The sequence below is a fragment of the Sylvia atricapilla genome, chromosome 5 (genome assembly GCF_009819655.1).
Source record: "Sylvia atricapilla isolate bSylAtr1 chromosome 5, bSylAtr1.pri, whole genome shotgun sequence".
In the NCBI taxonomy this organism is placed as follows: domain Eukaryota; kingdom Metazoa; phylum Chordata; class Aves; order Passeriformes; family Sylviidae; genus Sylvia; species Sylvia atricapilla.
The window spans coordinates 66,858,753-66,883,918 of record NC_089144.1 but is presented as its reverse complement, the minus strand read 5'-3'; the positions used below and the strand labels follow the sequence as shown (position 1 = coordinate 66,883,918).

The 25,166-nt window shown below is 40.2% G+C and overlaps 1 protein-coding gene across 1 annotated transcript; it reads right to left on the bottom strand.

Annotated features, from left to right (window-relative positions):
- Window positions 1-16,825: 16,825 nt before the first annotated feature.
- Window positions 16,826-24,864, bottom strand: SPIC (Spi-C transcription factor). Its single transcript, XM_066319916.1, has 4 exons — window positions 24,714-24,864; window positions 22,968-23,080; window positions 21,928-22,036; window positions 16,826-18,360 (listed from the first exon to the last, which is right to left on the bottom strand). Exons 1-4 carry the CDS (start codon window positions 24,862-24,864, stop codon window positions 17,933-17,935), a joined length of 801 nt encoding a protein of 266 aa, XP_066176013.1. The 3' UTR covers window positions 16,826-17,932.
- Window positions 24,865-25,166: the final 302 nt, after the last annotated feature.

Sequence of the window (25,166 nt, the reverse complement as noted above, 5' to 3'; positions counted from 1 at the left end):
CAAAGAAAGTTAAGTCTGGATTATGGCACCTTCAGGGTTTGGGAGAGTGAGAACATTAAACAAAACTTGGCATGAAGAAGCAGTAAATAGTGAAAAAATTCAAAGCAACATAAAGTACCAAAGATTGGAGGGATTTTGCTGATAACTTAAGCCTCTCTTGGCTTACAAATGAGGTTAAAGCACAAAGGGATATTTAGTCTGAAGATGGTATGAATAACTGAATAAGTAACATAGCTCAGCTGTAAGGCAGCATGATCCAACTAACATGTTCAGTCAGCCATACTCATCACACAGCTCTGGTGTAGGAACACACATTTGCAAACAGGTGCTTCTCCCCAGGTACTGATCCCACTGAACCTCACAGTGCTCCCTGCTTCAGGTGCAGGTGGGAATATAGGTAGAGGCCCTCTGGTAACTCAAAGAGAATGCAAAAATCCGTCATACTCCAAAAAACCTCTTCTAGCCTCCAGGTAAGGGTGTAATTTCCTATCATTTGCAGAAAAAAGGGCAAGGGTGGCCAGTTCTTGATTCTTACAAAGAAAGAAAAAGTTTTGTAAAAAAAAAAAAAATCAGCTGTCTCTGAAGGTGCCCATTTCTCAGAAGTCTAAATAAAGAAGACTCAGAAGTCTAAACTTTGCAGTTACAGTAAAAAATAGGTGTGTATCAGCCATTGTATTTCCAGATGTCAAGGAACACCCAGCTGCCCATAGTTAGCCAGAAAATGACTTAAACTATATTTTAACCCTCTGTCTGTGAGATCTAATACTGTCAAACATCACAGACTAAATGGGCTCTGACAGGATGCAGGGTTCTTGTATACATATAAAGCTGGTTTCTAATCCTGCCCTAGACACTAAATTAACCTTTCTGCCCTTAGCATTTTGCATGGAAAAACTGACGAACTTATTGAGGAAAGGTCTACTGTAAATAATACTAGTCCTTAATTTTGTCACTATTTAGTAAATGGTGCTACCAGGAGCCAGCAAGCTCACACCAAGTACTATTTTACTTACTCAGCAACTGAAAGCATATCAAAGAGCAAAGTGTGCTTACTGAGATGACTTGGGGGATCAAAATGTGCTCTCTCTCCTCCTTAATAACAACATAATACCTAAATTCGTAGTGATCCCTATATGGGATGCCCTTTGGACATTTGCATATGTATCTCAGATTACATTTATTGAGCTGCCTAATAGGTTGTTCATACCATTTGATAAAGCTTATAATGCCAAGAACTGAGCCTTATCTTCTAGAACCTCAAAGTTTTCTGATATTTTCTCTACAGCAAAGATTACTAGATTGTGTCTTTAGATTTTGATGGTTTTAATTACCTATATGCTGTTCTGTTATTGATGGAATTAATCACAGCTGCTTTTTAAAATTTCCCTTCTTGTTTTTGTTGAAGCAAAAAAATCTCCATCTCAGAATCTGCTACCTTGCATGTGCAGCCCACCACTTTATTGCTGCTCATATGTCTCACTTCCCCAGTCCCCACAGATTTCTGTTTCACATTTTGTGCAGTGAAGCTGCTGGAAGAAGGCACTGGAGGATGCATCTCTGAGTCAGTGAGGCCCTTCAAACCCACTGACTCTGCTACGAGCAGACCTGCACGTCCTCAAGCACATTCTCCAGTGCACACTGCTCATTCAGCTGGGGAAGCTGAGAGTGCCAAACCCAGCTGAACAGGTTTAAATCTACCAACTTCCCTTCTGGGGGATGTAGCTCCTTTCTCAAGATCTGTCAGTGAGGCATATTTTGGCTCAACCTTTCTAGACACCTCCTCTTCACTGACATTGCCTTCCTCAGTGGAGGTATCACGGAGGTTGTGTTGCACTGGCAGTATCCCTTGGCACAGTGTCAGTCTGACTCATCTTCCATTTCATTGCAGGGTCTGAAAACAGCTGCAGCTGTCAGAGGTTTGCTGTTACTTTGAAGCATTACGATAAAACGGTGCTTGCTAAATTATTCTGGTAAATACAGCTTCCATGGTGTCAGAAGAAAGGCAGAAAAAAATCTCTTGCAGGGTATTTTGGGCACAATTCCCTAGACTCGTTTGACTTTGAGCAATTGCCCAGGAGCTCATAACCACAAAACAAAAGCTAATACCCTGTTGCAGGGTGAAAAGAAAAACAACTTCGACAGAAAATATAACAGAACCACAAAATATAGTGTAACACATATTGTAATGCAGACATCTTTACAACCTAATCTTTTGCTATTACTAGAATTTATTTTTCTGTGCAGTGGGAGCATTTCATGAGTATAGTATTTTTTCCTTTAGTCTGTATATTCTTCCTTAAGAGTACAATAACAGGCAATACTTCTTACTTCAGCATTATTCCTCGAAGCCTTAACATCCCAGTTTTATGCATGGTAAGTACACTTTTTCATTTTTCTCAAATTTACAGATATGCACATGCAAGCTCTGCAAAATGCTGACTCTGTCCATGCACAACATCAGCATGAATGTGTCAAGTGTGCGAATAACTCGGTTTGCAAGAATAGATCCACTAACTTAAACACAAGAATTTGTACTCTAGGGATGAGTGCTCTGTAGGTCCTGTCATGTAAACCTAGCCTTTTAAAGGACACCTACCTGTATTTAAACTGGGGAGTGGTAGCAGATTTAGCTGTGGCAGGCAGGAACACAGTACAGGCTGCAAAACCCATACAAGAGGTTAGATGGATGTTCGGAGCGGTTTTGCAGGCTGTACAGAGAGAGTACTGTGACTACTGTGACAATCAGTCCTTGAAACAGTTCTCTAAAAACTGTCAGCCATGCATTCAGATTTAATCTCTGAATATCTGGTGGCCCAGCTCTAATCCGCTGTTTCTGAATTCCTGAGAACAGTCACAAACCTGTTTCCACCACCCCAGCCAGCAACCAAAGAGAAGGAACAGGCATATTTCCAAGACTGGAACACAGGTTATGCCTACTTAAGAGACACCTTTTAAAACTTCAGTTTCCCTAAATTAATCCTTTAAAATTAACTGGATTTATCATGAACAATTATTTATGCAAATTCAAACTATTGTAATTATCAAACATATGTTTCAGTGAAAAGAACTCACCTTTTACAAAATCGTTGAAGGAATTATAGAAAAATAGTAACTCTTTGTTGAAGCATACAAAGGTTCCTATTTAATTTTAGTATTATATTTTTTTTTTTTTTTTTTGCCAAGGATAGTTCTGTCATTCAAGAATAGCCCTGGGTTCCCTTTCTGATTGATTTTTGATGATAACACAAAGGCTGACGCTCACTTTTTTTGTAAACCAATTTCCTCAAAACCAAACAGTGTCTCAAGACATACAATGCAGTGAGGGAGGAAGCAGCATTTAGTATTTTTTGTTTAGGATCATTTTCTCAGACAGAATTCAGACAAATGAATACAGATTTATGCCAATCACCAGGACCAGTGCAAGCAATGTGAAACTGGCTGGCAGCAAGAGGTAAGAATGCATGGAAAATCTTCCTAGCAGTGTGAAAGAGGAGGTGGCACAAGAAATAAAAATTTAATTCGATTCTGACTATTACTTGCATTGCAATATTCTACTTCTGTAGAATTGTTTAAAGATACCAGCATTTCAGCTGGCCCAGAATGAAGCCAGAGGCTCAGAGAAATGCTGTGTCCTCCTAGTGCATTATGTGCAGGCAGCCAGTTGACATTTACGTTGTTTCAGAGTGATATATCACAAGGAGAGCAAGCAGTTGCTGTTCCTGATGATGTCAAGGTGATGGCATGATGGAAGTCTTCATACTATCCCTGGAATTGCAAGGCAGGAGGCACCCGCTGTCTGGGCAGCCGCAGGCAAAGGCTACTCTGCATGGTAGTTACTGTGCTCTTGGAAATCAGAGAGGACATAGCTAAAGGCAGATAAAACAGGAGTGGGTCCAAGCTTTTGCAACAGCCCTCGGCTTTCCTGCATGCCGTTTTAAAGGTCTCTTTAATTTGTGTTTATCTCTTTATTCCCCACTGCTGGTTATGGCCAGAGCTCTGGAGGAAGGACAGCTGTTTCCCTGCTAGAAACTAGAAGCATATATTGTGCCAAAACCACGGGATTTCTATTTATTGAGAGGTTTCATGATAACTCTAGCCAAGAGGCTCTGACAAGACTTGAATAATCACTGCAGCTTTGGCACTTATTTAGAGTATAACTAGGCACTTCTCTAGCCGTCTAATTCAGAGTAAGCATCAGAGGAACGAGAAGCCTTTTGCACACAACAGGGGCAGTTGGACTCGTGGATTCAGAGAGCAGCCCTCAGTAGGGCCAGCTCAGAGCTGGGAAGGAAGAGGCAGTGGCTGGCTCTGTCCCTCACCACGGCCTGCCCTGCAGAGTGGCTAAACTAGCATGAGAAAGCAGATTAGTGACAGATTACTTCCCTGTAACGCCAGGAAGCAAGGGTGATGCAAGGAGGATCCCTCTGCTCAGAGGTTTGCCTCCAACTCAGACTGCCTGTTCATTCCTGTCCCAGCCCAGCTCGTCGTTCACCTGATCCTCAGAGCTCTGCATGAAAGCTACATTCTAGTCCTCTTACACCAGAAAACGAGAAAAGGAGAAAAAAGACAAACTCTAACTTTGTACAGGAGGACAGCACAGCACAACACTGATGCAAGAGGATAACAGCAATGAGAGATTTTGAATTTGTGAATTCTTAATTCTTACAAGGGTATAATAATGTAAAAGAGAAGTCTAGGCTGTTGTTGAAGAGGTGGTATCATACAGTTGTTCTAGCAACACTGACACTTCTACACATGGTCAGAAGAAAGCCTAAGCTTCTGTAAATGTCAAAAGCTGGAAGAGAGACAAAGTGAAAGAAATGTTGTGATCATTAAACAGACCAGAAAGAAAACTGGGTAACTCTAGATCTGGCAGCCTGACTTCAGTTCCAGGTAGAATATTAGCAAAACCTGAGAGGAGCATCTATTTTTACTTAGATAAAGCAGACTAACATATTGGCTCAAAGCCAAGGGGAATTTGTGAATGAGACAATGCCAAAGAAATCTGATAGCCTGTTTTAATATGGTATCTGAGTGGGTGGATTTTTATAAAAAAGACCTGTGCCCTATGGAAACAGTTTAAATAATGACTGGATAAGAATTCAATAAAGTAACAAGTAAACACCTTACACACATAATGTGTCCTTACAGAAAGTCCTTGTACTTCTTTAAAGGGTATCTTTTTGCCCAGGTATTTTCTTCATAACAAGGAAAAATGGGTTTTGATCAACATAATTCAGAAATTAAACACGGGATAGACATAGTAAAAGATAGCAGACCCTCCTGCTTGACCTTTCTATCTCTTTCTTCTCCTCTCCTCTATCTCTCTTCCTTCCATTCTAGTCTTTCACCTGTTCTCTCATTTTCTCTCTTTCTTTCTTTCTTTCTTTCTTTCTTTCTTTCTTTCTTTCTTTCTTTCTTTTCTTTCTTTCTTTCTTTCTTTCTTTCTTTCTTTCTTTCTTTCTTTCTTTTTTTCTTTCTTTCTTTCTTTCTTTCTTTCTTTCTTTCTTTCTTTCTTTCTTTCTTTTTCTTTCTTTCTATCTTTTTCATTCTTTCTTTGTCTTTCTTTCTTTCTTTTTCTTTCTTTCTTTCTTTCTTTCTTTCTTTCTTTTTCTTTCTTTCTTTCTTTCTTTCTTTCTTTCTTTCTTTTCTTTCTTTCTTTCTTTCTTTCTTTTTCTTTCTCTCTTTCTTTCTCTCTTTCTTTCTCTCTTTCTCTCTTTCTCTCTTTCTCCCTTTCTTCCTTTCTTCCTTTCTTTCTTTCTTTCTTTCTTTCTTTCTTTCTTTCTTTCTTTCTTTCTTTCTCTCTCTCTCTCTTTCTCTCTTTCTCTCTTTCTCTCTTTCTCTCTCTCTCTCTTTCTCTCTCTCTTTCTCTCTTTCTCTCTTTCTCTCTTTCTCTCTTTCTCTCTTTCTCTCTCCCCTTATTGCCCTCTCTCATACACACTTTGCATATAAACTCACGCTTCCATGCTTCCTTTCATGTTGTTGGAATACTGACCACAGGCTGCGGAGATGATCTATGTTGAAGGAGCACACTTAGAAAAACTTAACAGAAAGAAAAATTCAATATTCAGTGTCCCAAGAGGTGGAATCAGTGCTTAATTTACTAATGAATCATACCCACAGATTATTATGTTCATGCCAAACTTTTTCCTGGGATAAGCCATGGTAGTACTGAAGTGATTCAGAACTGCATCAGAACAGACCTACTCCACTCCACTATGCATGGGATGAGTTCATTGGAAAGCATTTCCAATTGGCAAAATCAGGCAATGTGTCTTTGCCCCTACCTGCACAAAGCCTGTATGACCTGCCTGGATAGAGCTACAGCAAGTTTGGTTTCCTTCTCGTTGTGTATGGGTTTTGGATCCACAGTGAGATCCAGACATGGTTCTTCTTGTGGGGCATCATAAGAAATTCTTCTTTCTTTCCATAAGCCAATAAAACAATGGAATGGCATGGTAATAGCCCCTTTTTATTTTCAGACTGGAAGATATTAAAACCACCTTGGGTTTTCCTTGCAGTTCTAGGGGAGAACACTTTAAAAGCTGCATGGCAGGAAAATGCATTTGAAAAGGAATGTTCTGGTCTCAGCTGCTGCCAGAGCTCAGCCATGGGCTGGCTGATCTCCCTTTCCCACTCTCCTTGAGTAAAGTGTTATCTGTGTGCTGTGGCAAGCTTCATTCCTCACACAAAGCAAGGCAGCAACCACTGGCAGGTTCCAATTCTCTCTGCTGTGCTCTGCTTTGCTTTCTTCCTCCTGGCAATGCAAGGCCATTGCACCTCCATTTCACCAAGATCCTGTAAATTTTATTAAGTCTTCCTGAACAACTGAGCTTCTCATATATCTACAGTTTCTCTGACACAACCTATTTACTCTATATAATTTTTCATAGGTGGATTCTGAGAGCTTTATATATTTCTCTAGGATTTCTGGATGCCTCCAATGCCCGGATGGTTGGGACTATAGGCAACATTTCAAACCAGCATGTACTCATATCTCTATTAGCATACACAGCAGATACAGAGAGAAAGGTTATGGAAATTCTAGAAAACCCCTTGAAATGTCATCATTGCTTATGAATTTGTATATGGAAATCTAATACATAGAGACTGCCTGATTAGGCATAGTTCTCTGCCTAACTGCTGCCTATCAATGTCTTTGCCCTTTAGGATCTAAGGATGGGGGGTGGAAAGAAGAAAAATTAAAGGATAAAGTTCTAAAATTGGCTGTGTCTGGCACAGAGAATTTAATCCCTGCTAGCACTGCAAAATTTATGCAGTCCCTTCTGTGAGCACTGTGTAAACTGCAGAGAGCTCTGAGAATGAGAACCTGGAAGCATGCTCACCCAGGCTGTTTCAAGTGCCAGTTTTACTTCCTTGAGGACAAGCCTGTGCAAAATTGACTTTAATGACTCTCCATGGGAATGATGAGTATGTTGACTGGAGCAACTATTTGCAGGGTAGCTCTCCTGCGTTTTACTTAATGCAGAACCCAGTGTGAGAAGCTGTCACAGCTGTAACATGTGCAATGGTATATGAAGGAAAGGTTGTGCTCCCTGCTCTGGTGTGAACGTACAATTGCCTTCCTTGTTTAGCAGTTTCAGAGCAGGACTTGCCACTCAGTCAAAACTAGAGCCACAGTTCAGGCTAGAGGCTGAGGTGAGCACTGAATAATTCTTGATGCATGGTGATTTTGCTGCAGAAATTGCGAGTGAAGGCAAAGACACAGTAAGATGACAAAAACATGAAGATCTTTACCCTTCTAGAAAATTTTGCAAACACTTGAATGAGAAAGAATTGTGAACCACACAAGTGTTCTGCATTTTCCCCCTCTGCCAAGGCTCACCTAATAATTTCTGAGTATCAGAATCATTCATTCAGAGTTCACAGTCACTTCCAAAGACCAATGGTGGAAATTAAATTCTCAAATTCAAGTAGGATCAGTTAGTTTTCTCAGCTTCAGCTCAGCAATGCCTTCCCAAATGATTGAGGCTTCATCCCCAGCTGATTCCCAGCTGCGCCTAAGCAGGCAGAGCCCTGCCAGACTTAAGGCAGCATTCTCCTGCATGTATTGCATGGCTAAGCAGAGCAGGGCCTTTGCATATTGTAAGGACAGAACCTACATTATCCAAATATTCTTTCCTCAAGCCTCTGGTCTGGGAAGTTAATCTCAAAGATGGCACCCAAAGGTACTTATGTTCATGGAGTTATGTCCTTACACATAGTCCAAATAAAGATCCCTATCCATATGTACTTGTGTCATATGAATATTTACACATGTGTAACAATGGATGCTCAAAGGTAAACAGAACCACCACTAAGTTTCTAATGGTCTTCTCAGAACTTTATTTCTATTTCCTTCAGCTGAACTTAATTCAAGTTTAATTAAGTAAGCTACAGTTAAGTAAGCTGTCATTTATTTAAATCTTTTCCTAAGTTTTGACACCTTTTCCCTTGTACTTACAGGTTTCAATATTTATTGACTGCTGCTATCCTGTAGTTATTACTTAAGATTACTTATTACTCAAGATTACTTATTACTCCTATAAATTATTTGCAATAGCAAATGCTGTAACATTAAACTGAAAAAAACCCCAAAAAAACAAAACCCCACACAAAACCAAAACCAACATGGGCTAGAAGGAATCTGAAAGGATTGTTTCATGCAGTCTCTATCCTAAGGCAAGATCACCTACCACTGCATGATTCCTGGGCTTTTTTCCTAACCTGACCACACACACCTCCAGGGCTGAAGGATGTGTTCCTTCCCTAGAGACATTGCTTCACTGGCCTTGCACTCACTCACTTTTTCCTAACTGACTTGAATCCTGCTTGCTAATTTACCAGGTACCATATGGCAAATGCTGACTTTTAGGTGGCAGAAGAAATGTTTTCAGGGAAACTTACAGGGAAACAATGGAAAGAAAGTAACGCACGCTTTATGTTAGCATTTGAGAAATTACGTCTATATAATTTCTGTAGCTGGAGAAAAAGCCTGAAACATTCAAGATTGTTTTTTCTGAAGTTTGTATTATCACTGATGACATTTAATGATGAGGTTGCAACAATCTCAGTAAGCCACACATAGAAATTAAAAAGAAATTTACAGTTTTAAAAATTTATTTATGAGCCATCATCTGTTTTATTCCTGCAGGGTTTTCAGTAGTTATTGTTATTACAGATGAGACCTTGATACTCCTAATAACACCAAATGTTATTTTGGGCATCCATTCACATAATACTTCTGTAAGAAAGAGCTATGCCAGATTACCAGTGGGATGTGATTTGATACGAGCAACTTATCAAGAACTGACATCAGTGTTTCTATTTTCATTGCTGAAAAATTTCTATACAAAGCTATAAAACATTCATGTCTAGCAAGAGGAAACAGATGAGGTATGCCTTACACACAGATATGTAGTGCAGTTACTGGAAAAGGGAAAAGCTGATCTGGAAGCATTGCTAGCACAATGAGCATGGAGTTGTCCTGGATCAAAATCACACTAAAATTTTCCCTAGGCCCATCCAATGTCACACAGGGACCCGTCCCACTGAAGGCTGGTAGACAGTGAGGCTAGAAGCCTTTGGGAGGACTGCAGAGAAAGAACATTAGCAAGTGCTGGCTGATAGGAACTTGGGACTAGCAAGGGCCAAAATATGGGAGATGACCAGAGAGGAAGGAAAAGGATGGAGGGAAAGGTGTTGGAACTATGTTAACAATATGAGCTGAGCATGCACTGGCCTAAGGTTCCTTACAGAAATGCCATATCCATGAGCTCATGGACACGGTTAGAACACTGCCACAATTACTTTATACTGAATGGGGAATCTTTCCTTCCCACTGATATCTGTGTTCCCAAATATCTGAAACAAAGCTTCAGAAAAATGAAGGAACATTGTTTGCATCCTATCTGTCCTGCCTTCTGGAAATACAATAAACCCAGTGTCTCTGGACAGTGGCTTCCAATGGAGCTCTCAGCTCCCTACAAGTAGAACTTATCTATTAGGTAGCATCTCTCATTTTTCCTAAAGAGGATAGCAGAGCAAATTCTTCTGTTCCTGTGAGCAAACCCATCTTTTAAAGCTAAATCTTAAATGGCATACAAAGAACATGAAAGTAATATTAATAGCTCTACTACCATGTAGTTTATGCCCTTTATTTGCAGCAGCAACTCGTTCTGGTGATCAAAAGGTCATTAACCTTTAAAAAAGTGAAGCTTTAACCAAAAGGATTTAAAGGGATTTAGTGATGAATTTCACAGACCTTGCCAAAGTGTAATCTGAAGTCTTACATTTTTGTTCCCATCTTCAGCATGCCAAAGCTTGAATCATAAAGCTAGCACTCAGCATCTTGGCTGTGGGTCAAGATCAACTGAAGTCACATGCAGGGTAAAGTGGTGAAGGTGACATTGCTTTTACCTGGCTCACACAAAAGAAATACTGATCTCTGCTGCAACCTGTGAAGGACTTAAGCTCATAAGTTTGTGACAAAGATGCTGATTCCATTTTTTCCACATCTAAATACTCTGTTTGGTATCCGGAGTAAGAAAATGTCAGAAAAGACTGGATATAAATTCACCACTGACCTGGGACATACAGTGCTGAGCTTTTTGATCATATGATTGACAACTGGCAAGAGCCTGCATTGTTTCTCTGTTACCTAGTGAGTATATTTGCAAAGTATTAGAAGCATGACATGTGTTGCTACTGGGCAAGAGAGAAAAAACCCAAACAGCAATGCATACTCCTATCCAAAAGAGTGCTTCCTGACAACATAAAACTGAAGAAACAATCAAATGCAAACATCAATTTTTAATACCTTTCATTCTCATGGAGTTGGGTCTGAGCAAAGACTTCCCAATGTGCTTGTCCCTAAATGGAACAGACAATCTCCAATGCCTTTTGGAATTTGGAACATTGATTTTTTTTTGGGACTCATAGGCCAGACTAGTCAAAACAAGATAATGAACTGATTTGGAGTATTCAGATAATGATCGAAGCGGTATATGAAGCCTTTGTGTATGTCTCTTTTCGAAATGCTCTGATTAAACCCTTGTGTCTCCTCTGGGAGCAGGTAAGAGCTCCAACTCTCCTGCAGTGCTGCAGCTACCAAATAGCACCAAACAAGTGGTGTCCCTGCAAGGCAGGTTATCCTCACCATCAAACATCGCCAGACTTTTCTGCATCTTCTCCCAGATCCTGTCCAACACAGATAAATCATACAAAAATTTTAAAAATAAACCAAAAGGGCAACATGGTATGAAAATTATTTTTATGAGATACAGTTCACCTATATGATGAACCACTAACACAAACAATTGACCAGCAACAAATAGATATCATATTAAAGGGGTAGAAAGGGTTCAAATACCCCATGCCTCTCTCTTTCTGTTTCAATCTTAGAGAAAATCTAAATATTTACTATTTTGGTGTCCAAGAATCACAAGTAAACTTTGATGCGCATGCATATCTACTGTCTCAACATAAATGATGCAAATATATAAAAACTTTAAACACTTCACTTTGAGTGCTTGAGTTAGGCACATATGCCCCAACTGTTTAAAAATCCACACAAAATAAATGTCATGTTTGGTCGTGTAATCACATAAATTGCATATTTCTTGAGCTTCTGATTAGCTGGAACCATTTAGCCAGTGGTTCTCCTCTGTACAAGCCTGTGCCTAGAAGGACTTACGTGAATTTTCCACCATACAAAATTAAGACTTAGAGATGGAAATCCCTGTAAGGCTGAAGCTTAATCTACCTTCCCAGGAAACACTACTGCATTCCAGGCCTCTGAATATCTTTTAACAGCTGCTGTTGAAAAATTAACTATGACACAGTAGGATGAAGGCACATGTTCGTGTCCAGACCCAGTACAGGCATTCATGGCTTTGGCAGACTGTGACTCTCAAAAGAGGGCTCCTCTGCTTCCAAAATGTTCTGGCCCAAGTCTCAGGCTGATGAGTTATTTCTCTGATCCACACCCAACATCTGTATCTGGAAGCATAAGAAAAAAAAAATAAGTGGCAGAGCTTTGCCACTGGAAAGTAAGAAATTCACCTTCCTCATGGTAGATTAGTTCTTCTTTCTTCCAGTCTCATTAAAAGATTGTTATTATAAAAGCTTAAGGTAATTTTGAACACTGTAAAAGTGTAATTTTTTTCAAGTGAACTGGTTGGGTTTTTGGTTTATTTTTTTGTAATTAAAATGAATAAAGAGCTCTATGGCAGGTGGCACCTTTCACACCTTATGCTGGAGGGTCAGGTTTCATGGGTATCTGCCTTCAGCCAAGTAGAGGGTGGCAAAAGTCTAAATCTTAGCAAAGGGGAAGATTAATGTGGGTACCCTGGAACACCTGCTGCTGAAGCCATTAGTGCTTGGGACACTCTCATGCCTGCTCTGAAGATGGTGTGAACTGTCCTCTTGCCCTTTGCAGAAGGAGCATCAGGCCCTTACTGAACAAGATTAATAGGAGCAAGTCTGCCATTGATTGTGTGCTCCTGTCCTCGCCATGTCAGAGGGCAGGCCAAGGGCTGAATTACAGCCACCCGGGGACTCCAAAATATGAGGGGAAATCAAACTGACAGATACACACTGGAAATTAAAGCATGCTGTATCTGAGAGAAGTCAATACAAAAATCAGGAAGACTTACATTTCCAGTTACTTGCAGCCTGCGTCAGTCAAAATCCTGCAGAGCTGCTTCATTAAAACATTTCTTTGCTTAGTCCAGATAAAGAATTCCTGCCAATTTGACCACTGGCAGTATACTCGTGTAATGCTTATCCAGACAAATATGGATTTCTCAGACAACCCCAAGGAATAAGAACTCACACAAGGAGAAAATACTGATGTAACCACAGGGGTTTAGGTTTAGAGTTTGGCAAACTGTTCAGCTCTGTAGACCAGAGCAATGTAAGAAGTGACTTTTTTGCACAAAGAGAGGGGATTAAATGCTTCCCATATGCTAAACAAAACCCTGAAGGATCAATTCCTTCATCCCTCCCTGCAAGTCAATAACCACTTCTCGTGGATGAGTTTGTCTCATTATGAAGCATGTTGGTATTTGTACAGAAGATGGAGTTCTCCTCACTATTCTGCATCTCTTCAAATATGCTGCTTTTCCAACAATCTCAGCTCTGACAGCCATTGGTTCCTTTTTTAAGAGTGTTAGCCTTAGCATTTCTGGGTACAAACTGGAAACTTCAAACTTAAAAGCTTAAAAACTGGAAGGCAAACCATCTAATTCTATTTTTTAATTTTTTTTTCATTTTTACTTTTACTTTTATTTTTTTATTAATTGTTTTTAAGCCATCTCCTGTGTTTTCTGGATCTCAGGATGACTAGAGAGGGTAGCCAGCTCGGCAAAGATTTGTGTCTTCTAATTGTGATTGAATTTTTCTGCTCTAATGAGGCAGAAAAGTCAACCTAGATCCTCGGACTACTAGACACTGCTAGTACTCTAAATAGATTTGCTGAGTTTTCATTTCCTCTGAAAGAAAATCTTGCATGGCTTCACCATCACTCTGCTTGGAGATCCTACCGTAATGATTAGCTACATTCCACTTTGAACTGTTATTAATATTCCCCATATGTAATTAAAGCCTCTAATTCTACACAGAGATATCCTGACAAACAAGCAGCTGTCTATCTTTTTTATTTCATTGTGGTTCTTGAACTCTTGGCTCAGGTTATGTGTTTCTGGAATGTCAAATAAGGAATTTACTTTTCCATCCATCAGTTTACACTCTGCGTGCAGTTTGATGGCATCTTGCTAATACAGCCTGGTTGCACTGTAATTCACCTTATAATCCATTGTATCAACACTGACTGTTCAATGTGTGACTTCCTAACAAGGTGGCTGGTGCCTCTTAGGTGCTGTGTTGCCTTGGGAGAGTTGTATTTTAAAATGTATGCCGAGCATCAAAACTGCCTGGCCTGAAGTTCCCAACAGTCATAATTAGATATAACTTCCCTCATGGGAAAAAAAGCAAAAGAAATGCTCTGCTCAGGCAAAAAGGTGACCATAGGACGAGAGGAAATTACCTCAAGTTGTTCCAGAGAGTGTTTAGACTGGATATTAGGAAATATTTATTCACTGACAGGGTTGCCAAGCACTAGACTGGGCTGCTCGGGAAATTGGACGAGCCACCATCTCTGGAGGTATTTAAAAGACATTTGGACATGGTGCTTAGGGACAAGGTTTTGTAGTAGATGTGGCAGTTCTGGATTGGACTCAATGACCTAGAAGTTCTTTTCCAACAATTCTACGATTCTGTGATCCCACAGTTCAAATCTCGTATGAGCTGTTGAGTTACACAAAAAGCATGTGCTGCCTCCAGCTGTACTGCAACAGGCAGTGGGGCACTGCTCACTTCCCTTCTGGGCACTTTCAATGCATGGATTGGGGTCTGTTAATTATTTTACTGATTTCCTTTAAATGGATCAGCACATGGCAGGCCTAACTGTTGGCTCCAGGACAAGCTCTGGATTCTGGAATTCTCCTCACCTGCCATTGATCCATGCACATCTGACCATTCCTCATGGATGCCCTGCTCCACCTGCAGGCACCATGGTTGATATTGGGATTTTTACAGAGCCCTTCGAAGTCTACCAGTGGAGGTGAAGGTGATTCAAGAAAAGACAGGACAATATAATAAGATAGGCACTGTGCTGCTGGTTAAAGCACATTTATAAACCAAGGACAAATTCACAGGTACTGCTGCCAGTTTTTGGTCCAAATTCTGTCACATGAAAGTAACAGCAGGCCAGCACGTAAGACAGCTAAAAGTTGGGTGGAATAAGATCTAAAACGGTGGTAGATTTCAGCAGAGGTCCTCACACAGGTGGAAGTGAAGAGAAATGAAGCGTCACTTGCAGGAGGCCTGCTGGTAACTCACAGGGAACTCTGCTGGACCTAAGAAACACAAGAAAACGATGCCTCTCGGCAAACGCCCTCTGCTGTCACTGCCAACAATATGCACTCGCTATTCAGTTTGCCAGGTCTTTTGTAATATGTGTGAGACCTTAACCACAACATTTAATGGAATAGTACAGGAAATATTTCAGTCTGAAATGCAGAATGAAAAGAAAACTGAAGATCATTGTCCAAAAAAAATCTAAGATTCAGATTTTGTTTTCTGATCCTGGACTCTATCTAGTTTCTCAATGAAATCTGTTCATGCAGACAGCAGCAGGCACACATAATCTCAGTGCCCTCAGCTTAGTCAGGGATGTAGGAATCTGCTCCTGCAGTTTAGAGACAATGTGGGCTTTTGCCTTGACCTTCTCCATAAAAGAAAGTTTGGAAACTAGGAAAATTGCCATATTTGGAACATAACTAGAAAATAGCCTGAACAGCCAGCTTGAGCTTCAGTGTTACCTTGATACACCAGTGAGTGATTATAGTCAGTCATCTGTTAGGCAATTAATCCGGTTGTTTAGATGTTACCAAGAAGGGGCAGCTCTCACTAACCAAATAGGGAAAAAAAAAAAAAAAAAAAAAAAAAAAAGAAGAATAATACATCGTTTTGCTTACATGTGGCCCTTAGGATGCTTCAACAATCCATGGGGCAGTTTCTTGGGAAAAAAAAAGCTAACTGCAGTTTGTAGTACTTTCCATTATTTTTACACTCCTTAAGAAATGCACTAATGGTAAACCCACACACGCAGGCCCGTGGTATGATAGAAGATCTCAGCTTGTAAGTAGTGTGGATTGCTAACCCGATGTTCTCCATGAGACAGCCTCCATCTGCACATGGGATGGCAGGGCAGTCTGGCCTATCTGCCACCAGAATGCACATCTGGGGTCTGACAAGGTGGAGGCAGCTGCTTGATGGGTGCTCAAAGCTCTGCCAAAGTGAAAAACTTTCATTGGAGTCAAATTCAAGCCAAACTAAATGAAATCAAATTACTTTTCATCTGGAAGCTAAGAATCTTGCCTGCATTTGGTCTACTGAGCAGCACACACATCTGTAAGTACTGCATAGGCCAGGCAAGATGGGGTACATAAAATACGTTTTTGAAGTGCTCTAGTTCTGCCTCTTTCACAGAGTAAGGAGCCTGTAAGGCTCTTGATATAATTTCTGCTTGGAGGAATCCTGAAGTCTAAATCAGAAATATCAGCCTTATATCTTCCTCATGCAGAACGCTCAGCCGTATTGGATGAGCCAGATGTATTTTGGAGAAGACACTGAGCTTCAGGTGTAAAACTGACCACTGTCCAGGGTAGTCAGCACAGAGCCCTGATCTGCTGGAATAATGCATCTGCTTTAGTTTGTGGGTTTTGTGTCATTGTTGTGTCACAACAGTTTCTGTATCTGCCACAGCTGGAACTGGACAGGTTGTGATTTCCAAAGGCAGTGCTGCTTCTGCTGCCTCTGCAGCAGTGCTGTGCACGAAGATGAAAAAACTAAACATGGAGGGCAAGGAAAAAAAAACCTAAAGGGATATTGGGAGAACAAATGACCTGGAGGCCTGCAAGTGTCACAGCCTCGGTGTGAAAAGCTGTCCACTGGTGCCATCTTGTGGGTCCAGAGCCACCACCCATTCCAAAGAGGCAGAGCTCACTCCACCGAGGTCCAGCCCCCTGACTTAAAGTCTAGGTCTCTTTTTAGTGCTATTTAATGTGATTCACATTTCTAAGAGCATACATGTTCCATCTTACCAAAGTACCAACCCTAAACCTTGAATTTTGCTTAAGCACAGTGTGTTGCATTATGTCTGCTACATAAAATACTGTTCAAGTAAACAGGAGCCAGAGCAAGGGGCAGCTATCAAAGTCAATGAGTTTCATCAAACATATCAGGCCACTATTTATACCTCTCTGCAGAAATTATTTTTGACTTTATTAATATCCAGGCCTACACACTGCAAAATGCAGAACTTGGAAGTGAACACAATTGAATGGAAACATTTCAGCACAAAAGACAACTCATATGAAGATACAAGTTGATCAGGTAACAGAAGTATGAGAAAAAGTCGATTTATAGGTATTATCCTGACACAAGGGGCCACTACTCTCTTTTTTCCTAAATTCAGTTCTTCTTCCCCAGGAAGAGACTGTAAAATTACTGAGCCTTTCAGCTGCATTCCCATTCAGAAAAAGAGCTGGAGAAGTGAAATTTTATTTATAAAGTTATAACTCCTAAAATAAATGGCAAAGTTATGTTTTTTAGGTCAGTGCAGAACTGCTGGATAAAAGTGGAGCTCCTCATATTAGTGGGGGAAGAAGTGTGCAAAACTTAATGAAAAATTAAAAGCACAATCCTACACTAACTCTCTCATGGTCCCAGTGAAACATTGCCAACAACAAAATGTGCACCTGGCAGTCCTAATACCACATGTCAGGATTTGTGCTAAGACATGTTAATTTGAGTGATTAAGGATTAACAATTTGGTCAAAAGGAGCACCCTCATGTGGACTTTTATCATTCAGCCAGGTATTCACTCAGAAAATGCCCTTCAAAAAGAACATTGGTGGAAAAAACAGACAGGAGCTTCATGCAGTTGGCAAATCTCTTCCCTTTCTAGCTTAGGGAATCAGCAACCGTGGTACAACATCACCTAAATTCTGATTGGAGATATGCATAAAACTTCCAGTAAGTGTTGTCACAATGGGATCTTTGATGTCCACTAACAGACAAAAAAGCCTTGGTCCTATTCTTGAATATACCAGCTTGAAACTACAGTAATTCTTTTGATTAGCATAATGGCGAATAGAATGTGTTCTACAGCTGCTGGATTTCTTCAATAGGCAATGACTACATATCACTAACTTCAAAAGGAACAGAACAAGGTCAATTTTATTTTTTAAACCTTCCTCTTTATGTTTTCGTATGATATCTTAAAGGAAAAGCTATGTAGAGAGAAGAGTTTCTGTGCTGGAAAGTATTGCTGGAGAACAAAGGCCTGTTTCTGTGACAGGTAAGCCTAGCTGTTAGTGTGCTGTAATGCATAACCATTGTTGTACATGTAATTATTGTAACTGGTCCAGTCATCTGCACACTGATATTCTTGATTAGACTGAATGTAGGGATGATAAATTGTTTCTTTTCCCAAGAAATAAGATGGTGCAAGTCTCTTCAAAACAACAGCACTGAACTGGTATGTCAGCTTCCTACGGATCTTAATGATTTCGCCTGTTCTTCCATAATTTCTCAGTGCTCTGGCCATTTTCTGATAGGTCATGATCTTGCGGTTTCCCTTTCTTTCTCCCCACAGTTCTGCAAGTTTCTCCTTGTTTTTGGAGACAAACTGGAAGACCCCATTTGGCTTATCCACCCATTGGATGCAGTTTGCCATAGCAGGATCATACAGAGACTCATGGAGGTATTCAAATAGCCGAAGCTTTTTTCTACCTATAAAGAAATAAATCACAAGAGGTCAGAACAGAACTCCTGCTTGTTTTAAAAGATGAGCAGTTGTCTTTTTCCTGGAAAGGATCTTATAGGCAAAAGCATAGCTACACCTAGTACACTGTCCCAAGTTAAAAGATCAGTATAAACTGTTAGTGAAAGACCAGCAATAGCAAATGGGATCACAGAGACATGAGGAACAGAGAAGGACGGGATAGTCTGAGTGGGAAGACACCCACAAGGATCATGAAGTCCAGCTCTTAAGTGGATGGCTCATACAGGGATCAAATCCACAACCTTGACATTATCAGCACCACGCTCTAGTTCTGAAGTGTGTGCAGATCTGTGGTGACAGAAGGGGATTTGGTCGTGAGAGTTTCAAGAGCAGGTTATGTGGGGATCATGACAAATAGCTGGTGACTTCGCTGTGTGGTGGGTCCCAGAAGCATCAGTCTTCAGACACGTGCTGTGCAGATGCACGCCCCAGGAACTCGCAGCAGGAATTTACATCTCAGACAGGGCAGGAAAGGGGTTCTGGAGAGCCAATCTGAAAGTTTTTGAATAAATGGTTTCCCTATTTATTCAAGACTCAGAGATTTTGAGACGTTTTGTCAGATTTGTTTCAGGAATGTTTTGGGGATGCAAGGTATAAGAAAGGGCAAGTGAATGAGCAGGAAAGTCAGGTTAGTTTTTAACCAGAAATCTCATGTAATAGAAAAGGAACTAGATGTTCTGGTACCCTGTGATATTTTAAAACATCTGCAGAGGTGTCAGCTTGCATTCCCATGCAGAATAAAGCAAGCTTAATACTGAAATATTTGCCACTTAACTAAGTGCTTCTCTCCACAGGCTTAGTTCTCAAACTTCAGTTCCCTAAGGAGGCTTGTTTAGTTTTGCTTAGATCTTGTGGATTCTCCTCTATGAAGTATTTCTAGTTCCCTTCCCAAAGCCAAGAGGGGATCAAGAAGCTACTGTAAGGAGGAAGAATTTAAGATTATCAGACAAAGAGGAACATTTTGCAGAAGAGAGAATCTATGCAGAAGAACATCTTCCACTTTAACCAAAGTGAAAGTAAGCAGCTGCACCTAAAGTTCATTAAGTCTTGTCTTATGTGGCTATTTTAAACTAGGAAGAGGGGGAAAAGTCACAGTTGCTACAGAACACTGAGGTCAAGCCAAGACATCTGTCAGGGATGACAGTAACTCTGTATCTGCTGATAAGGAAAGAGGGCAGAAGTAACAGTTGGACTGGGAAGAAGAAGAGGCTGAAAGCAGAGGTACTTTCCAAAAAATTAATAAAGTTTCATTATCTAAATAAAAATTGGCCTGTGACTGGAAGTACATATTCTACTAGAAATACAAATAGATTACTAAGAAGCTTAAAAGGAAACCTGTGAAGGACACTGCCTTGTCACAGTGGGCACTTCCTAGTAGGTGACCTCCTCGTGTCCCCTCCAACCTGAATTATCCTACAAACCAATGGTAGAATAAACAAGACTAGGGGAAAATCCACAGACTACTGTGGACTAAATTTCGGCTGCAAAAGGATAGTGCAGCCATGTCTGCAGCAGCACCTGACTTAGTGCTGTTCGGCCTCTTAATTCAGCAGTCATTTCTGCCCAAGCTTTTATTTCTAGACACATCACCTTTATCTGATGCCTTTGTTGGAGAGGGTTTTTTTGCTCTTACATGTTTATGCAGATTTGTTTCCAGGGCCTAGCTGTTTTCCAGGGCCAATCTCACACTAGTTTGAGATTGGGTCAGTTAACAGCTCTTGATACTGTATCGCATTGCATAAGCCAGTGATGTTCATTTTCAGGCCCTAAACATTAGTCTAAGCCAGAAGCTGAGTGCCTGCAGGTTTCTTATTTGGTGATTGGTGACAAGCAGGCTCCTTCAGAAGGTGTTTCAGAGCATCTGCTTTAAATTTCAGTGCTGAATTGTCTTGAAGTCACCTAATTGTCTCAGGGAAAATGCATCTAATTCAGTTCTGAAGAACTTCTCTTGACTGCCTGCACTCCACTGAGCATTAGTTCAGATCATGGAACAGTTTTGTTGTGGATGAACTGGACTCTTTAGAGGAAACCTATCTCAAAAGATGCTTTCCAAAAGCATATCTAAGACAGTGTAATCTTCAGAACTTGTGACCAGCCTAAAGATTGCCCTAAATAAAATTTTGTGAAAGACTTCAAACACAGGATTTGGGGCCTCAGTGTTGATGATTTCATCTACAGACCTATTCCTAAAAAGCCACACTAGTTGCTAGTGTACAGAAAACCTCTTATGTCCCTGAAAGAAACTAGAAGGAATAAATTCATTTAGTAAAATGGAAATAGTCCCCCAAATCACAGTTTCTGGCAGGAATATCTCTATGGACACAAAGAAATCTGTAAGAGGACACAGAATAACCTCATAAGAATACTTAGTCACTCTGCAAATACCTGCAGGCTGTCTTCTGGAAAAAAAAAAAGATGGATGATGGTGTAGAAGAAATAGGAAACAGGAAATGAGGTTTAACAGAGCAGTGATAACTGAAGGTCAGATCAGATACTGACATGTAAAATTCCCCAAGGAAACACTGGATAAGACTTGGGAAAGCAACATTTCTGGATTTGAAAGTTTTCTATTTGCAGTGGTGAATTTCAGATACCTGAAGTAGAAAACTGAGAAAGAGAGGCTACTATTCCCACCATCCCAAAGAGTTTATGGCAGCAATAGGAGGAGTAGTAGTAGTAGCAGTTATTAAGCAACAGAGACAACAGTGTTCAGCATCAATGGGCAGAGACAACACCAAAAACTGACACCATGTGGTTAAAGCTGAGAAAAGGGGAATTCAAAAAGGCAGCTAAATCAGGAAGCTATTTAAAAAGGCCTTATGGTCAAAAGTAGGTACAACAGCTCACAGCTGAAGCTGTGAAAATCTCATCCAACAGTCATAGAAAGGATGCTGAGTTCCTCCCCGCCAAAACCCCAAATAATGAATCCAATTAAAAAAAAATTAAGTACTGCAATGACAACGTCACACGACCAATCCTTTGCAAAATAGATATCAATTCAATAAAGTCAACCAGAAAGAGCAGAAAAATAGCCATAAAAATGAACACTGGAAGTGACGACAGCTGAAAGGTGATTCAAAAAGTAAACTAAGAAAGGCATAAAATGGGTGTGCAAAAAAAATTCATGTATGTAAAAAGCCTTCAAGAAAATCACTGCTTGTTGGGCTACATGAACTAAATTAAGTTGTGTAATTGGATAAAGATGTTATTGATAGCTAGATTTATTTCTCTGCATCAGACTTCATCCTGAGTGATTTGAAGTAAAACATATCTCTGGTTTGGCCTTTGATGTAGTAAATGAGGATGGAATCATTTAACAAGAGATTTATCACATCTTATAAGACTTAGCAGATGGAAATTGAACACTAGCAGTTGTATCGTAGTAACTAGCAAATGTTCACATCTTTTTTCCTGTTGAAAGTTTTAAAAAATAAGAAAAGGAAAAAGTATGATTTGCCAAGAAGTTTTTTTAAAGTAACATTAATTACACATCAAGATAGGATGTTTTTACAGACCTTTCCCTGCTTTTAGCTGGCCAGCAGCAGCATGCATCACTTGATTTTCTGGAGTATTCTGCAGTGTATTGTAGACAGTTTCATCTGCATAAAAGTCTGCTGCACTGTTCTTCAAGAATCAAGACAATAAAAAGTTACTAATAGAGTACATTCTCTGAATAAAAAGAAACTTGTGATAATTAATTGACCAAAGCCTTCAAAATGCAACTTTTCATCACCTCACCCATGGAAGACTTTTTCTCAGCCACGAGGGCGCTCAGTGTAGTGTACCAGTTACAAGCAGCACTAATTCATGTCCAGGGGCAAGAGCTGCCCACCAGAGGAGAAGCTGAGAGGGAAAACAGCATAACTGCCTCCCTCTGGACCTTCAACCCTTCTGCTGGAACCAGGGCAGGAGCAGCTTTCAGAGTCAGGAAAAAAACAGGGCCAGCTGGACAGTAGCCCCTACAGACTCTGTAGTTCCCATGCTGTGTTGTTGTTAATCTGCTGCTTGAAAATGGGCTTTTGCGGCATCTGTTTCCCTGTGGAATCTCCCCTGCAATATTAATTTTCCATCACTCCCAGAGACCACACTCCTGGTGCTTTTAAGACTGCATATGGACTCTAATGGCTGAAGCCGTGCTCAGATAATGCTGGTCCTTCCAGAACTTTTAGAACAAACTGCTGTTGGAGAAATCAAGGTCATGGTTCTTTTTCACAGTGGCAGAAGCTACATAAGGGTTGGGAAGTTGTTGTTCTCTGTCTGTTCCCAGGTAATATAAAGAAGCCTTTTTTCCTATAGCTAATTCCCTAGTAGGTTTGTTTGTCAGTTGTCATGTTATGTGACGAACCACAGAAGAGCATCAGAAGCAAACTGCCGACTCCTAAAAAGGTATTATTAATCATATTTTGCAAATATTTCCCAAGGCAGTTGCATCTGAATCATGCTTGGCCAGACCAAATTTCTGTTAGTGTTAGCATAATGATTTGTACCAGAAATCCCAAACAAGCAATCAGTTTTCCAGTTATGTCTGACTATTATTAGACATGAATTCACTCACAATCATGTTTCTCCAGCTGTACCCTTGCTCCTCCACAGATGGTGCTGCACAGTAACTGGGACTTGCTCGGAGGTGGTGGTGATGGTTGATCATAGTCAGGCAGTTTTTATAACCTGGGAATCAGGAGGAGGGAGCAAAAAACCAAGTGAGTAAAAAAGAAAGAAGAAGGAAAAAAGAAAACCACAACAGCAAATAATTTGACATGGTGCTGGGCTTGTCAAAAAGCATTTATGCTGTGGCTGCCTTCTAGATAATAAAGTGTCCAGAGCCAAGATATTCCTCATCAGCAGGTTACCCAGAAAAACCTGTACTGCTGCTGCTGATCACACCCTTGGGCTGCTTTTGTTAGCCCTCACAATGAAAAGCAAATTTTTAAAGATAAAATGTCAGATATTTCATAGCGCCCTGAAATTGTTTGGTTAGTGGATAACAGAGAACCATGCAAACCACCACACACAGTGAATTGGATAAACACAGACTCCAATAATACACCTAGAAAGGAAAAGAGACTCTCAGGCAGTTCTGCAGGCCATTAGGACAGTGCAAGTCAGAGTCTCCAATGGTGAATGAAGTAAAGAAGCATCAGAACACCTGCAGTGCCTGAAAGAATGACATAGGAGGAACCCAAGAACTTGTGACGCTTAAAAGAAGTGGAAGAGAGCACCACACTAAAGACATTTGAGTGTCAGAAGTGTCAGAAGAAGATATTGAAGGGTGTGGGTACATACACCTATGGCATGTGGAAATGTGGGTGCAGCTGGCCACAGACTGAACACTGCATTGCAAGGCTTTAATAACTCCATCAGCCCTAAGAACATATATAAGAAAGATGACTTGAAGTAATTATATATAGTGAATTCTCAAGCATGTGTAAATTACCAGTGCAGTGGAGCCAAAAATTTGTTAACAACAGCTGAAGACACAGCCCTACTGGTCTTATTTACATTTCATTTTATAATAGATAACGTGTAAATAAACTTCCTCATGTGAAAGGCATTTCACAGAAAAGACAGGAGATATTTTGTTCTGGGCTTAGAAGGTTTGTAAGGTAGCCTCCTATATTCCTTTCTTTGCATTTCAGCTTACAGTGTAAAAACACAAATTTTAAATTTTATAGTAATTTAATTACCAAAACCTTGCCAGAATGGGAACAATTTACAGCTTTCTTGCATTTGAGGTTTTGTAAAGTATACAACTCTTGAAGCCAAGGGGGAAAAAATTAATTATCCAGACTCAAAAGATCATTCTGCATAAAAAAATTTAATAGTCATAAATTAGTGTGTAAAAAAATTAAACGAGGAAATTAATTTCACTCGCTGATCTTTTATTTTTTTTCTTTTGCATTGGGATTCATGGCATTGCAGAAGGGCAATTTTAAAATATCAAATAAATATTGAATATTAATTTTAAAATATTAAAATCAGAAGAAGGCTGTTGCACAACAATATATGCTCTGGTTATGGGAAAAGTGATCTCCCTGCACCTGGGCTGGTGATGGAGGCAGGGTAAATAAGGCCAGTCCAACAGCTTCCCTCTGCTGTGACCTGGGGAATACTCACCACACTGGGCAGTAAGTATTCCTGGAGGGGTGGAAACCCTCCAAAATTTTTTTTCCTCCTTTTCATCCTCACAAAACATCCCAAAAATCCACTTTTGAGGAATTACTCTCCCACTGATATGTTTTAAAAGGTGCTGCCCTATCAAACTAGGAGCTGGGAAATGAAGTAAATGAAGGGTGTTTGTTACCTGGTGGACACTGCATTTCTCTGTCAGAGTGCTGCTGCAGGACTTCTAGAGCATCTTCAAAAGCCTGGCCCAGCACGTCGTGGTCAGGAAAGCTCTGCAAGAACATTTTTCTGTCAGGACCCAGAAAAGACCAGGCTGGTTCTTTTGACATTGTCAATCAGTCCACCCTAAATAAAAAGTGATGGTACAAAATGCACATCCTCCTGGAATAGATCTTTGGCAGGCACCAAGGCATCACCATAATATTTTACTATTGTGAGAAAGTTCTCACTCCTTCAAGGTCAGTGAGACAATTCACACAGGCAGCATTACTTAGCTCACTCAGTCAAAGGTTTCAAGGTTCATTTCCTTAATTTGCAAAAGCAGTTTACATAAAGAGTGTTACTGCTGGTGGAGAGTTTTATAGTCTGTGATACAGAGCTGTTGGTATCACTTGTATAACATTATTTATGA

Excerpts from the sequence above, each read along its gene's own strand:
- SPIC (XM_066319916.1), bottom strand. The coding sequence starts at position 24,864 with ATGTCAAAAGAACCAGCCTGGTCTTTTCTGGGTCCTGACAGAAAAATG. Across the intron at positions 23,081-24,713 it reads AGAAATGCAGTGTCCACCAG|GTTATAAAAACTGCCTGACT; the intron begins GTAACAAACACC and ends CCTGATTCCCAG. Across the intron at positions 18,361-21,927 it reads CCAGCTAAAAGCAGGGAAAG|GTAGAAAAAAGCTTCGGCTA; the intron begins GTCTGTAAAAAC and ends ATTTCTTTATAG.